Source organism: Sinocyclocheilus anshuiensis, unplaced genomic scaffold (genome assembly GCF_001515605.1).
Source record: "Sinocyclocheilus anshuiensis isolate Anshui unplaced genomic scaffold, SAMN03320099.WGS_v1.1 scaffold100, whole genome shotgun sequence".
Taxonomy (NCBI): Eukaryota; Metazoa; Chordata; class Actinopteri; order Cypriniformes; family Cyprinidae; genus Sinocyclocheilus; species Sinocyclocheilus anshuiensis.
Window position 1 is genome coordinate 1,397,621 of NW_015555725.1, and position 16,480 is coordinate 1,414,100.

The following is a 16,480-nucleotide window of genomic DNA, read 5'->3' on the forward strand; positions in this document are numbered from 1 at the left end:
TATATATATATATAATTTCTTTCTTTCCTAGAAACCGAAACCCGCCAGAGACTGCTGCGAAACGTGAAGAAGGAGGTAAGTGATAGTAAAAGCAAATAAAGCCAAGTGAACATAAGGCTGAAACGCCCTTTATAATGTGACTCATGTTTCAGACATGCCTACAAAATGTGTGGTGTAAGTTAACCAAACACTGGAGCTAACATCTTACCTGAAAGAAAGCTGCCAAAGCAAAATAAACCTTTTTATTCTGTTTAATTATTTTTTATAGTTACTGTATTGTGGTAAAATTATTGATCTCAGTCTACAGTAGCCCATATCATGAATTATTTATTCGTTTTTACATATCAATTTTTTTTCCTGAATATGCTACAGCAGTTTATCGTTTTTCCCCATCAAGCACCCGTCAGACTTAATATAATAGTCAGTACGACGTTTTAGAGACTATTTTATTCAAATGTGATGTTGTTACAGTCATAGATTTGCGGGTTTCTGTTAAATTATTATGTTTTATGCATCTTATTTTAAAATACATTGCTCTATGGATCCAAATGCATTTAATATACAGACAAACGTTCAGACGTAGGCTACTACTTATTAAATATATTATCCACATCTACATTTAACGATCCATAAGCACTCTATAAGCACTTTCCATGTGTTACAACTGCAGTGATTTCTAGTCTTTAAAATATGTGTGCTTGTTCATAGATTTTCTTCTTTTGGACATGTAAAATACAGTTTATAAGGTTCACTGCCAGAGTTGCCAAGTCCGCTTATTTTACGCGACTTTGGGCACCTTTTTTAAAATTTTTTTTTTGTTAAGTCGCGTTTAAAAATCAGGGGTTTAGAGCTTTTTTTTTTTTTTTTATATGGCTTCTTGTTAGGAAAACCAGACAAGCAACTTCGTTTCTTTATGTTTATGATGTTTTTCCCCAATATATTGTTGACACTGTCTGCTTGCAACTAATAGCCAAGCCCCCTCCTCCCATTTATTGGAGTAAAATCTCGTTTAACTGCAGACATGTGACGGTGTAATCCAAGGATGATGGTTAATACATGTAAATAGAAGAACAAGGCCACCAACAGAGATGGAGAGGAAACATGGGAGAAGGTGAAGAGTGCGGGGGAGGAAAGGGACCTAATTCAATTTGTAAAATATTTTTATAATGCATTATCATTAAATCAATAAATAAACAAGCAGTAATACTAATAGTAGATACATATGGTTCGAGTTTATTTTATTATAAATATGTGGCTATAATAAAGCTCCCCCGTAGTGCTCTTGTCTTATTCTCCTTTTCCATCTCCAAAACTATTCTGCTCGCAAGTGATCGGAGGATAGTGTGTGCCCTCCCGCTTTGTTTGATGATTTTTGTAAAATAACTTCTGTTTTTGCTCTTCAAACTCAGAGTGGTTGGTTTCAGTTTACTATGTTGCATGCTCATTTATTGATAATAAATAATGTTGATGATAATAAATAATATAATAAAATTGGGCTTGTTTTTGAAGCTGCGGTTGCTTATTTATCTTGGGAGAGTTGGCAACACTGTTCAATGCATCTTTTGATTTATTTGTGGTATTGATTTAAGGCCAGTCCTATCTCTTTTTGCAGCACAAAATGCATTGTGTGGTCTTTGCCTTTCAGTCATTTCATCTGATTAATAGGATTCAATAATCCTTTTGGGTTAAGCAAGGCTGCTCTGTCTGTGTATTTGCATGAGTGTATGTTTAAGGATTTGCACAATGGATGAGGTTTGTATGAATTTGGGTGTGAATTTGTAGGTGATTTCCTCACAGCAGGCTTGTAGTATCTGTACTTGCCCAGTACTGATTTGAGGATTTATGGTTTACTATTATGAGTTTTGATTGCAGACACTAATATTCTTATCTGTCCTGTGTGGCGATGATTCATCCAGACATGAGTGTATACAGTAGATTTTCTAGTGGTACTGTAGTAAATTATTGTTTTTAAATGTAAAACTCATAGCTTTTTGCCAAATGATCAATGCACCATCATTTATGGACCCCGTCTTGTTGTAGTCATGTGGTGCAATGTATAAATAATGAGAAATGATGCAACAATTAAAAAAAGTTACAAGAACAAAATCTCATCTCAACACTTCAAATGAATGGCTACGCTATTTTTCATTTTGTCATTTCATGTGAATATCAACATTTGTGAGATTAGTCAGTTGAAACAGTTTTGAGGTTAATTGATCTCGTTTTGTGTTTCTGGAAAATAGTGATCTATGACATTGTATTATGTTGAAAATCAACAGTTTTGTGTCTATTTGTGAACACAACCACATTTTTAGATTTGTAGAGCAAAAATTATAGTTTTTATTTTGAAGTAAAAAAGATAAAATTAGACCCTTGGGAGTAAGACTTGGCACAGAAGGCTCCAAGTGCATGTTGTTACTGCATGTTGTTTTAAATTGACTGCTTATTGTAATTAATGGGGTTATTATTCACTATTTACATGAATTAGGAGATCAATTACGAACATCTTTTTGCTTTTCATTAAAACTAGTGGACCGTTGCGGATCACAAAACTCACGGTTTGGATCATATTATGGATTTTGAGTCACGGACCGTATAATTTTTCGGATCAGCAAAGAAAAAAAATTACTGAAAGCTTACTTTAAGTACTTCTATAACACAGCAAAAACTACTAGCTTAACTTATAAAGTAATAAAACAAGAACAATTACACAAATTACTAGATGAATACAGCATAACACAGTTACAAATAAAGTCAGTAACAGTAGTATTCAGGTGCAGAAATTTAATAATTAAGTGTAAAATAACGGCTGAGTGCACAGAAAGCAGTGCGCAAGTTAAAATTGCTTGAATGTGTAAATTGGCAAGACAAAACACGTGCAAATGATAAACTTTCACTCTATGAAGGTTAAACGTAACAGTTAATCCGCGAATCACATGCGTGCCGATCCTTGGGACCTGGGGCCTCATGTATAAAACTTTACGTAGATTTCATCCTAAATAGGCTACTGTCTGTGCGCGACACCTGTGAACAGGTTTTAGAGTACTGTCATCAAACCTGTTCAAACCAGCCAACTGAATGTTTGATCAACAAGTGCATCCTTATGTCTGTCGTTACCGTATATGTTCCAAAGCATCAGACGAATCAAGTTCACATCAGTGATCATTATTCACGCAAAAGTATTTTCTCAGAACATGAGTTTTGCTATTTAGAACACAATTTAAAGTGGAATTGTCATGCGCCAAGCAATCCTCGCTGTGATTAAAACATTGAATTGAAAATTGTTCGAAAGCAGCACATCCACTGCAAATATTTCTGTTTAAATTCATATAAAAATGTTGTAATTTCTGGATAATAATTTCATGAAATTTCAGTGTTTAACTGCATTATTGAGAGTGTCATATTTAATCTAAATGTGTGTCAAATGTAAAACAGACTTTAAAATCATTCTGTTTGCTTCATTATTTCGCACACTCCAGTAAAAGAGTGCGTACGCATGGTCTAGAGTTTCCGTACGGTGCGCTCATATTTACGCCTAGTTTATATTTTATAAATCCCGAAATGTGCATGGAAAATTGCTTACGCACATTTCCATGCCTATTTTGTGCGTACGCAACGTTTATACATCAGGCCCCTGGTCCGTAGATCACGGATCCTCTACGATTCATTGCACCCCTAATTAAAACCTACAATAAACCTACAATAAAACCTATTGCTATAACAATTAAATTAGCAATAGTTTTCTATTTAATTTACCTTAATAGCACATTGGCTGATGTATTATCATTCTGCACATGATAAACTTATTAGTTACAAATTCAAAGTAAATGCACATTGTTCTTAAAGGGGTTCTATTATGCTTTTTCACTTTTTGAATTTTAGTCAGTGTGTAGTGTGTATGTTTGGGCATAAAAAAGATCTACAACGTTACAAATCTCAAAGTCCACTCCAAAAGGAGATATTTCGTTTTTAAAAAATCCCTTTTCAAGAACTACAACGAACGGCTCGTTTGGACTGCAGCGTTGTTTTCTGGGTTTTGTGATGTCACAAAGGACCCATTAGAATATCATTAAAATAAATCCCGCCTACGGAAATTTGAATAGCTGGGGGGTGGGGAGGGGCGAGGTCGTGGTTAGAATGCTTGGACAACGATGAAGAAGTGCTGCTGTAGCGTCAAGTTTTCGCAAATTATTACACATGCATCTGAATAATTATGTATGTAAATATATATGTTACAATTATGAAAACGTTTTTATAATAAATTGCTGACAGTACAAAACTGGACAATGATGTAATCTGCAGAATTTACACTTCAATTATGAGACTATGGTATAAATATTACCGTTGCAGTTATCTGTACATAGTAAATGCAGTTATTTTTAAGCGGTTGTTGACATCCTATCATGATTTAAAAAAAAACAACAACAATAATGTTACCACTCTAATATGTCTTACAATATCCGTGCATGCAAAGGTTCTGCGCGATCCTCTTGTTCAATATTCTTGGGGTCTGAATCTGGCTCAAATTGATATGGAAATATTGACGCCATCCTTAACTATACCGGAGCAGACGGAACTTGCTGCTCTGGCAAGGGGCGGGGCAGTACTGAAACACCGTCTAAGCTGTTCGCCAATCACAACGCACTGGGACAGCTAACCAATCACAACACATTTCGTTTTTCGGAAGGCGGGCCTTCATTAAAACCAGAACTAATCGAGCCGTTTGTGCCAGGTTGGGGAGAAAGGTACTGTAATAATGTAAATTATGTGAAAAATAATGCTTTTTTCGAACCACCAAGCATGAGAGTGTCACAGTCTTCAGCGGGTGTGCCCAGGATGGCCACCAGATGACACTGTTTTCTGTGAGCACATGGCTTGTGTTGTGTTTGTGTGGTGCCATGTGCTCTCCCCTGTCTATTGTCTTGCCCCGCCCATCTTGTTACCTCATTATTGTTTAAGTTGCTCCACCTGTGTCTCCCTCGCTAGCCTCCTCATTTGGTTTCCTATTTATTCTCCTGGTGTCTGCAATCCTGTGCTGATCCGTCGTTTTTCATTGTGTGTGTTATGTCTGCATGTAGTGCAGTTCCTAGCCTGCCTGTCTGTTTTTCCCCCTCGGGGTTGTTTTAGTTTGTTTTTGTTTCATTTTATTATTAAAAGAAAGAACCATTCATCCTGCACTTGAGTCCTCGCTTCATCTCTCCACACGCACCGTGACCGAGAGCATGTTCTAGTACACCCTCAAAACAAAATCAAGTCTTTGAAAAAGAGCATAAGATAGGACCCCTTTAAAGGGGGGTGTCTTCCCCCATCTTACACTACTATGAGTCCAATTTGATATAAATCTGTGATTTTTTTTTTTTTTTTGTGAATATGAGGCATTTCGGCTTAAGGTCCTTGGCAGTCAGAGCTTGGTATTTAATCTGACATTGCACTGTGTCTCAGTGTATCTTAGTAGATGCATAAAAAAATGACTTCAGTGCTTGAAATACATTATTATTCAATTCAATAAAAAAACTTTATTATTATTATGACTGGAACAGCTAATCAAGAAGAGTGGAGGCAGGAGAACTCTCACCCTGCACTGTATGCTGCTCATAATGACAGTGTATTCTTGATCCACACTGTGTATAGCTGCTTGGAACCTGGAGTCATTTGGCATTTGCAGTCCATATTTACCCTTTTGCAGCTGTTAACTAAAATTATGAAAGATCATTATTACAGATATTACATTGCTGATACGGTGAGCACCGGCAAAGCAACAAAAAGCCTCTTTCTGTGCCTGTCACTATCAGTCTGTGATCTCCCTCACTCTCTCTCTTGCCCACACCTGTGTTGACACAAGGAGAGGGTCATGCGCAGAAAGCCTCTCCACACTCTGCCCAGCAGCCCACCATTTGTTTACCTTTCCCTCTCAGCTTCCTTTTAACACAGCTAGTTTAATCAATTGCTTATCAGTGTGTCCTTAAAGAACCTCTTTCTTCATCTTAAACTGAGTATGGATTTTTTCTTCATTTTTTCCTTATTTTTAAAAAAGTTTTGTTATGGAATTGCTATGGAATTGGTTGTTAACAGAAACATAATTAAATTGGTTATTTTGACAAACTATACAGTAGTGATGACTAGAGGCAGATTGTGATAAATCGTGAGAATTTGTGATAAATCTCTTGTAACATGGTATCTGCTTCTTTTTTTTTCTTTTCATTTCCTGCACTGATTTTGAGGAAAATCAATGGAATTCTGCAGGATTTTTGTAAACATGGTAAAATGTGTTGCTGAGAGCTACTGGTTGTAGAGTAACATAAAGATTTCTTATGTGTAATTAGCATTTCTAAGGCTTTCTCAGTGTTCAACACACCTCTGAAATCCTACACCCAGTCAGTATCGTTTTTTGCTTAATTAGCATAGATTAAACAAAAGATTGAATTGCTCTAGAGTCAAATACTATTTCATAACTGATTCAAGAGATATTATCCATTTCCAAGATGTTTGAATAAATAGTGCCTTTTTTAAGGGGTCACAGAGATTCAGCGGTAATTAAATCATGAAATGTGCCTCATTGTTTTTAGTAACCAAAACAGGCAGCATCTTAATGAAACATAGTAGATGTTGAAACATAGTAAATGAAACAAGAAGATCAAATCATCCTCCTTTTCCCCCCCTGGTTATACATTTCTAATGGAAAAAACCATCTGTTAAGAGTCCATGAGCCAATTAATCACCATGTTCTGGGTGCAAAAACCAGACTGTGAATGTGTTACAAAACAACTCTGCAAGATGTTGTTTCAGTGTGTGCAAAAAAACATTTAAACCTCATGCCAAATAGCAGCAAACCTCATTTATTCCTAATTGGTTTGTATGTGACCAAACGGAAGATATTACGCTGATGTGACTGAGAATAATTATTTATAATTGTGCTCTGGACTGTTTGTATTAAATCTTCCAGGTCTAGCATCTCTAAAAACCAACTCCAGTTCAGTCAAACTTTGGTTTACATATAGCCATATGCAGTAGTTTCAAATATATAGATTCTGTTAGTTTCTTTTATTTTTATTCATTTTCAATAAAACATTTTATATAATATAACTGTTTTAACTTTTCTTTAGATTTAGACTTCCTTATTAATTACAGTTTATATAATAATGGACAGTTGAAAAGGGCATGAATGTTTTTTTGACAGTGGATCACAGGTGAAGTAGAATTCAGGTCACCTAGTAAAACATAAACTTAAAGAGATGAAAGGTTTCATCCTGATCCTCACTGATGAGTCATGTCTGCAGACATCTGTGCTCAATGGTACCCAGTCCACCGTATAGTCATTGCTTTTGAGATCATTTCAGGGTAAAATATTATGCTAGAAATTAGTGTTCAGCAATAATCAGTTCCATGATTATGTTTTTAACTAAAGTTAATTCTTAATTTTAGTTTATTTTAACTAAAATTAACTAAAATAATTATATTATATTATATTATATTATATTATATTATATTATATTATCAGAAAATGTTAAAGCCATAATGTAGAATTATACCATTTGCTTTTCTTGGTGAGTTTGTCATAAAAATGTTAATAACAACATAGCCCTGTTTATGGAACATTGAATTTTTTTTCTGTAGAAGAGAAGGGAGTAATAGAGGAAATTTCAGAGCTGTAGTTTTCTCCTTTATTTAACACAAATGATTCAGATCATCAGCTCATTAGGAGATAGGTCTGTTAACTAAGCTCAGTGTGTCAGATAAGAAAGACATACAAAGATGTTCAGTACTCTGGGTCCCATGTGTTTTTTTTTTTTTTACAAAATAAACCTAGAAAGATAATGACTGGCTGAGTTTAATTTATTTGTAACAAGAAAGGGACCACAGAGTGCTGTAAGAGAGGTGATACTCACACATCTGAAAATCGTGTTGCCTCGGACAGCACACAATTATACAGTTTTGCGGTCATTATGCAAATATATTTGGCTGCAGAATGTCACAAATTACCAATAAGAGGCATATAAAGAGGCATTACAGGGGCCTAGCTGTTTTTAATGAACATAAAAGAATAGATAAGCAGTAGATCAGCAGTGACACTCAAATTAAGTCCGGCTTCAAAATATATATGACAGTTCTGCTGTGTATTAACAGCATGCATGAATGTGTCATGGGAAATGTGCTGCCCCAAGAAATGTGAAACCTGTTCCTATAGAGCCATATGGATCATGGACTGATTTAGATCAACACCACCCACAGTGCATCTCTAATGGTGTGAAACTACATATTTTATATGCAAAACTATATATTGTGTATATTGCAAGCAAATGCAGACTCATCCTTGGGTTTTTTCCCCTCAAAATTCCACTTTGGCATTATGTCAATGTTTTTTTTCCTCTTGTTTGTATGCTATGAGCATAACTATTTAATTTGAAGCATGCCTTGACATATGATGTATTTTGCCATGTACATAAATCATTTGCACGTTTAATATGATTTAAAATAAGCAGCATTTGGCAGTAAATGTTTTTTTAATTTAAAATGTTTATTGCCCCCAGAAGGTTATGGTTTTACAGCATCTAGACCTAGATCGCAAATGATCATTAATATAATTATGAATAAAAAAAGTAGGCTGTAATTAAAGTGTGAAAAATATTGCTGCATAATAAATGGAATAGAAACTAAATGGAAAAGGAAATGCATCTTTAAACAAACATGCCACAAGATGTTTTTGTGTATATCTAAACTGGCACATAGTTCATTCAACACCATGCTAAGCATTTTATCCTTAAAACTGCAGTGTACCAAAGACAGTCTCAAAAACGTGGTTTGTAACTGCCCATATTTCCTAACATCTCCACTGGTCATCGGTTTCTATTTACACCATGTTTTTGCAGTGTTGAGCAATGTAGTCAATCACAGGCATATCTGTTGATTTCATGAACGCAATGACCAGTCAGAGGTGTTTAAGTTAAGACAGAATCTACTCATCGCTCAAAACGCCAGAGTTTTGTTCAGTGCTGGGTTCTGCAAGCTCATGAATCTTCTCATTGTAACAAATGAAGTGTACAGTAGACGTGATGTAAATAAGAGATTAATTGTGCAGTGTAGAGCTTCATTGATTATAATGGAACTTTGTGAGATTGCGATGAACTAAGATGAGTGACAGCTTCTTAGTGATTATAAGTGAATGTACAATTGAATAAATTCACTCACTGACTCACTCCCCGATAACCATTTATCTAGTATTGCCACTTGCCATTGTGTAGCATTTACTACTTCAGTTACCTGAGCGAAAGTGGAGCGGGTCAGAGCTGGTGTGATTGAGTGGAGGCTGGGACTAGTTAACATATTCATGGATGTAAGACATAAAGAAATTATTTTTATGAGAAAAAGTTTAAATATGTCATTTTGATTATCAAAGATGAGTTTTAATGGATAAAATTAGTGACTGCAGGGGGACTTTTATATTAAATAACACCAAATGACAATATTTGTTGTCCATTGTGGGCTTCTGACAACTCTGAAGTACGATTGGGGCTATAATTGCTTTCATTGTGTGAATTTGACTGTTCTTTCTGAGTAGTGTAATAATCCACTCAACCACTTAGCCTTTCAATTCATATGTTCGCTCTCTCAGCATGATGAAGTGTGGTAATATGCAGCAAATATAATTTTTGTGCTGGTGGCATGAATCGTGGCAAATGCCATTCCCTTTCACAGCCGGAATTGTTCATCGGTTCTGCTCAGAGTTGAAGCAACATTTTTCAATGTGTTACCAACACATTTGGGAAGTAACTTGGCAACCCAAGCTGTGAGATTTTCCATGCCATCTCCATGGAAACCTTTGTCGTGCTGCTGAGACATCAGGGACAGCAGAGCTCCAAATAAACCCCTACAGTCTCTGTCTCATACACACATTTACACACACAGAGCTTGATAGAGTCTCTGCCTATCAATGCACACTACACTCTAAATGAGGCTGATCAATAAGAGTTTAGACACCATTAGGAAACATTTCTTCATGAATTTATTTGCTCTTATTGCATCAGTGATCTTTAATTCAGACTTGGCAATGCACTCTCACTGATGATGTATGTTGTTGTTTTGTTTGTTTTCATGTGGCATTTCTTCATATTCTTAAAATATTAGGTGCACCCCAATTTGTGTACTTATGCAGTATTAAATGCAGTTTTTCAGTGTAGATACTGAGATTAGTGTGTTCACATTGAAAATGTAAAAAAAAAAAAAAAAACTGCACTTCAAATGCCCGTATAATGCACTTATTTAACCAAAGAAGTGTGGAATGTTTGAGATTTGTGTACTCAACTGTCGCAGCTTTAATTACATAAAGCAGATGGGAGGGGGGCTGTGAGACTCCGATGATGAATGACAAAATACGTAATTCAAACTCAAGATGGTTGAGTACATAGTGCATTGAATAAGTGCGTCATTTGGGACAAAACTACACTTAAAAATTATAATTACACTACCGTCTAAAGTTGATTTTTTTAAATAAATTAATGCTTTTATTCAGTATGGATGCATTAAATCAATCAAAAATCACAGTAGACATTTATAATGCTGTAGATTTCCATTTCAAATAAATGCTGTTCTTTTTTAAATTTGAACTTTTTATTCATTAAAGAATCATTAAATCTTATCATGGTTTTCACAAAAAAATATAAGCAGCCTAACTATTTTGAAGACTGGAGTAATGGCTGCTGAAAATTCAGCTTTACCATCACAGGAATAAATAACATTTTAAAAATAGTAACATTTCTTTAACAGAGATAACTGTCCCTGTTAAACTTGAAATATTTAGAGCACAAATTCACGTTTTTATGACTAAGACGCACTATTTTTAATTAATTACATTTGACCGATGCCTGATCCGTTTAAAAACGTCCGTATCAGTGCCAGTATCAGTTCAGGAATTGGATTTGTGCATCCCTATAATAGAGAGCTCTTTATATCTGTGCGTTGAGTTAGCCACAAAGTAAGAGCTTTAATGAACTTATAACCTCCAGAAAGATGTACTCAAGAGTTCATCAGCAAGGCTACCTGGAATGCTGTCCTTCAGCTCAACTCATCAGTTCATGGATTTTTTCCTCATTATAGTGTATGTAGACTCCAATTGGCTGTATTGATTGAATATGCATGAAACATGACCTTATACCTTTCTTCCACCTCTACTCAAGCAGCACAATTTGCAGTATCATTTAGGGTCCATAGCACTTAGCAAAAACCACTAATGATGATAATGACTAAAATATGTCTCTTAGATTCTCTTTCAGATGTTGCGTTTCATTATTTCTAAGTGAAAACGTTTTCATCTCTTTCTTACAAAGGACAGTAAAAGCTGTTTGCGAGAGTCACTGCAAAAGAAGCAAAAAATGACAGAGCCAGCCTTTACAAACTATTCAGTAAATTTTGTACTTTGGTGGTATCATCATGTTCTAGGAATGACAACGCTTGTCTCTGTTTCCAAGGATAACAGGCATTTGTTTTATGGTCGTGCTTCTGATCTGTACCTTTCTGAATCATACTGTTGTGTTCCAATGAGTGTGATTCATTTGGTCTCTGAGCGAAAGAGTTTCCTTTGCGTCCTTCTTTCTCTCTCTCTCTGGAGGTTTAGATAGGTGTGATTCTATAGAATGAAGGAGGAGATGAGTTTACCTCCGGAGTTATTTATAGCGCTCAGGTGAGTCATACTTGGTGTTTAAACTCTGGAAGTTAAGTTGATTAGAACAGAGTTGTGCTGCTATGTTTTAGAATTATGAATAAGATAGTGAGAAGAAATCAATACACTGGATTAGATTTCACCATCTATGAATGTAGGAAGTCTTTTTCAATAATTAAGCACTTTCAAAAATCTCAAACCTTCTGTCAAACCAAGAGAGTAATGTTGCCTATTCTGATTAAACAGGTTGTTTGAAATTTATGTTTAGTTGCAGGTTTTTTGTTTGATTTGGGATTTTTAAATGCCAGATTCTCAGACGAAAAAGCCGGAAAGGCAGCGACTCTTTCTCAGGGCAACAGGGTCAGGGCAACAGGTTTTGCTCTGAAGAGCTTGTGTTTACCTGCTGCATTAGTTATGGGGAAATGAAAGAGAAGGTCAGGGAGTAAATATCTGAATCACAGTACATCCACAGTCTGAATGCTAAAGCAGAAGACTATGAGCACAGTAATGGGCTTTTCACTTTTGAGGTTAATCCAGGGTCATTTTAACACTATTCATGTTTTACCTTACAATTGAAATTGATTCTGGTTCATCAGGTTTTAAGATTTCAAACTGTCTTCAGTGTTACATGATCCTTCAGTCATTCACATATGTTGATTTGGTGCTCAATAAACATTTCTTATTATTATTATCAACAGTGAAAACAGTTGTCCTACTTAACCATGATACATTTTTTTATTATTTTCTAATGAATAGAAAGTTCAAAAGAACAGCATTCATTTAAAATAGAAATAATTTTGTTTGTATAATATACATCTGAAACAATGCTGATAATGAAATGTATCAACAACAAAAAAAGAGCTAAGAAAGGGCATCTTTTGAGCAATACATTTTTCCTCTGGGCTTGTCTTTATGTGGAAATGTCACCACGTAAATGCACTCTTGTTGTCTGAAGAAAACTAAAAACTGAGACAAAAAAGGAGGAAACACAAAGGAGCATTTGTCATCACGGTTTGACTTTTTTGTCTTTTTGATGTTAACGCTGAAAAGTGCATGACAGTTTTTGCAACTGTGAGACACCCATTAATATTTAATAAGGAGAGACTTGAGGCAAAACAGGAGGGTGCTGAACCCCTTTCATAATTGCATTACCCATGCCCTCACTTTCTTGTCATGTCCAGCGTATAAACAGAGGAAACACACTTAGCAGGAAATTTTCATTAGCCACTTCCTCAAGCAAATCAGCAGGCTAATTTCTTTCAGACAGACCCTTCCATTCTGGGGAGACCAGAGATTGTTAAAACAAGCTTTTATGCAAGTGAAGGGAATGAGTGTTTTAGTGTAATTTTATCTCTCTTTGAAACTAGGCAAATATTAGATTCTGAGTGCACACAACTGTGGTTTACCTTCACCTGAAGGTACAAAATCTGCCCTGATTATCTGTGGAATGTGTATTTCTTTGTATACAGTACAGTATGTGCGTGTGTGTGCAGTGCAGTCTAGTCAAGACATTATAAGACTGCCATTTTATTTAAATGATTCCAGGGGCGCGGGAAGATGTTTTCAGTTGGGGGTGCTGTGTGTGTCCGTGTTGAGTGAAAGGGGGGCGGGTCACCTCATTTGACAACTCCACAAAGCACTACAAGTACGTCGATATGAACACTCGTTTAAGTAGCATACACACTGGGAAATTTGACTGCATATCACATTTTTGAAATTATCGATAGTAGCTGATCAATCTCGGGGGTTGGGCTGGGTCCGCTAGGCTTACTTGTCTCCGTGCTCGTGCTGTGTCTGGTTCACTTACGTCGGTGCTCGTGCTGGGGCTGGTGTTGGATGCCGATTTTGGAAAGTTTTTGCTGGGATGGGCATTTAAAAAAATCTGAAATTCGCTTTTGCGCCATTATCTCCTTGTATTAAAGTTAATCTTGTTCGCATTCTGTATAGTTCATGTCTGATACCACGTGCCAGCGTCACGTGTTCATGAGGATTAGGCTAATAATCCCATATAGAAAACATCACAAGTAAAATTAATCATGTTTATAAAGATAAACATGGGTTTATTATAGCCCACTTACAATTTACATTTCAGAGATCATTACAAATAAATTATTAAATGCTAAAACTAAATAAATTTAAATGAACAAACTTGGCGTTGCATTTGCAACCATGTGAAAACAGGGGGTGCTGCAGCCCCCTCAGCACCCCTACTTCCCGCGTCCCTGAAAGATTCCTACTGTAGAACCACCATCAACAGTCACGATGAGGAAGCGCTTTATGCATAAATCACACGTGCCAACTCTCAATTTCTCCTTTTCCTCTTAATAGTCAGGGGTGGTGAGTCACGGTCTGCATTCTTCCTACTCACCTCGTATACACTCTCTCCTTCCTGGTATTTATTGCAGAGTTTTTTTCCAGCTTTGAGTGTTTGATGGAACTAAACGAGGGTACTTGTGAGAGAGAATATATTCATAAGACCTGCATCGTTCCACAGATTCACCGATCATGAGAACATCCACAATGCGTAAAAAAGCTGTAGAACGTTTGCTTTAATTCATCATGCTGACTCAGCCAACTTCTGTTGTGTCTCCATGTGTAACACAGGTCAAGCAGATCATGGAGGAAGCAGTCACAAGAAAGTTTGTTCATGAAGACAGCAGCCATATTGTCTCATTCTGTGGTAAGTCACTGAACATACAAATGTTGAACTGAAATGTGTTGGCAGAAAGATTTTACATTTGTTATTAACCCCAAGTACCTTCTCATGCTTTATTTTGGTGTTCTAAGGCATTGCGGCCTGAAGGAAAGTTTTTGCTTGAAGTGCTTTTTCATTTTACAAACAGCTCCACCTACATTGCATTACCTGGTGCAGGTCCTGAGTTATTCTTGTTTGGAATGTTTTATCTGCAACCTTTGTACACAGAATAAAAAGGTCTAAACAATACACAATAGATTTCATTTTAGAAAAATACTTGAGAAGCTCTAATAATGTTCCATTGTCATTCAGTGTCATTCAGACACTTATATTCATGTAAAAATTTAAACATACTTATTCTGACCTGTACATATTAAAATATATAAAAGAATAAGTGAGAATGCTAATTTTTGTTGTATTTTAAATGAGCAAAAAAATCTTGCTGACAAAGTGGCAAAACCTAGGATAGTGGCAAAGTTTAAAAATGTGAAATTACAAGTAATTAGTATTTGGGGTCAAAGTAATTAGTCTTTAAATATGTCATAAATTGATTATTGTTGTAAATATGCCCGACAAGACTGTTACACTGAATGACATTTTAGTGGGTGTCTTCTGTAAATCATGGTAAAAATGTAAGATATTTATTTTTTGCTCAGAAAAAAAAAACAATTGAATTAAACAGGACACATTCTAATGTATTGGAAAACAACAATAATTCAAAGCTGTATTACACTTATTGTTTTGATGCTTGAAAACCCTTTTTCATCTTGACTTTGACCCATACACTACTGTTTTGGATCTGTACTTTTTTTCTTTTTTTTTTTTTAAAGAAGTCTCTTATGCGCACCAAGGCTGCATTTATTTGATCAAAAATACAGTAAATGCAATACAATTTTTAAATATCATTACAATTGAAAACAACAGTTTTCTATTTGTAATTTAAAATGTAATTTATTCTTGTGATGACAAATCTGAATTTTCATCTCTCTATTTGTTCTCAGTTTAATATCACGCATTTAATAATGTCAAGGAGAAACAATTGAGATATTAAAGAGATCTAATTTTTCTTTTCCATGGGAGGCTCTGGGAATCATCTGTGTTTCAGTATCTGCCAAATGATGGGCAGCTTGATGGTTTGGCTGGTTCCCAGGTAGCGCGAACATTCAGCATTTAACAGGGCTTGGAAAGCACCAAAGCACATTAATGTCAAAAAGGAGAAGTGTCATGTTTATTGAGTCTAGATTAACATAGAGTGATAATTTCAACGTAAATGGACCAGTAAGTGAATGTGTAATTGATCTTGTTGCAGTAAGTGCTGCCCGCTGTTTGTCAGCAGAAAATATGACCACATAATAAAGTTATCACTCTTCCACACTCAGACGTGCATCTTCTCTGTTGCTGTGCAAATTCACATCAAGGTACCATGACATGATGTTTAATGATCGAGCAGTGCGTAAACAGAATAATTGAGTAGTCAATAATAATTCAGTTTCTGCCAAGTCATATTCTGCCTGTTAGGTGAAGGCTTTATAGCCCTGTTCAGCTTTTATTATTGTTTATTCACATTTACATTTTATGTTTTCTGAACAGCTTTTATTACTCCAGGATGCTGGCAACCATACCACCTTCTCTGGAATTTAATCAGCACAGCTCTGTGAGGGGTCAAACGCTGTTGGCAGGTTTGCAATGTGTGTAAATTAGACTCTGCATCCAAGTGATTATTGTTCTAAAAAGTGTCTCGTCAGGGTAGAACAAAATCAACAAAACCTTGCAGTTCAAGCTCACAGAAACAGCTAGTGGAACTTCTTTCTTTAACCCTACTGTGGTGTTTCTGAGTAACACCAATCAAAGTAACTTGAAAAATAGCTTTTGGTTAATTTGGTTAACATTTTCCTTGCTCCTTTGTCCTCCTCCTCCCCCTCCTTCATCAGCTCTAACAGCTGACGACTTTGCCACGTTCTTCATTAATAAAATTAAAACCATCAGTGCACAATTTTCCACACCACAATCTGTCAAGCACATCTTACCAGCAAACATACACTTGTTCACATCCTTCTCTTCACTCTCTGAGGCAGAAGTCTCCAAACTCATCCTTTCTAATCATCCTACTACTTGTCTGCTTGATCCTATTC

The 16,480-nt window shown here is 35.8% G+C and overlaps 1 protein-coding gene across 5 annotated transcripts in view; it reads left to right on the forward strand.

The window, feature by feature from the left end:
* Positions 1-16,480, forward strand: part of LOC107672618 (small G protein signaling modulator 1-like) — a 49,006-nt gene that overhangs the window by 448 nt on the left and 32,078 nt on the right. For all 5 annotated transcript variants that reach the window (XM_016465886.1, XM_016465887.1, XM_016465889.1 and 2 more), the window contains exons 2-3: positions 32-75; positions 14,258-14,333. In XM_016465886.1, coding sequence (XP_016321372.1) covers positions 32-75; positions 14,258-14,333 — 120 coding nt within the window. The remainder of the gene's footprint in view (positions 1-31; positions 76-14,257; positions 14,334-16,480) is intronic.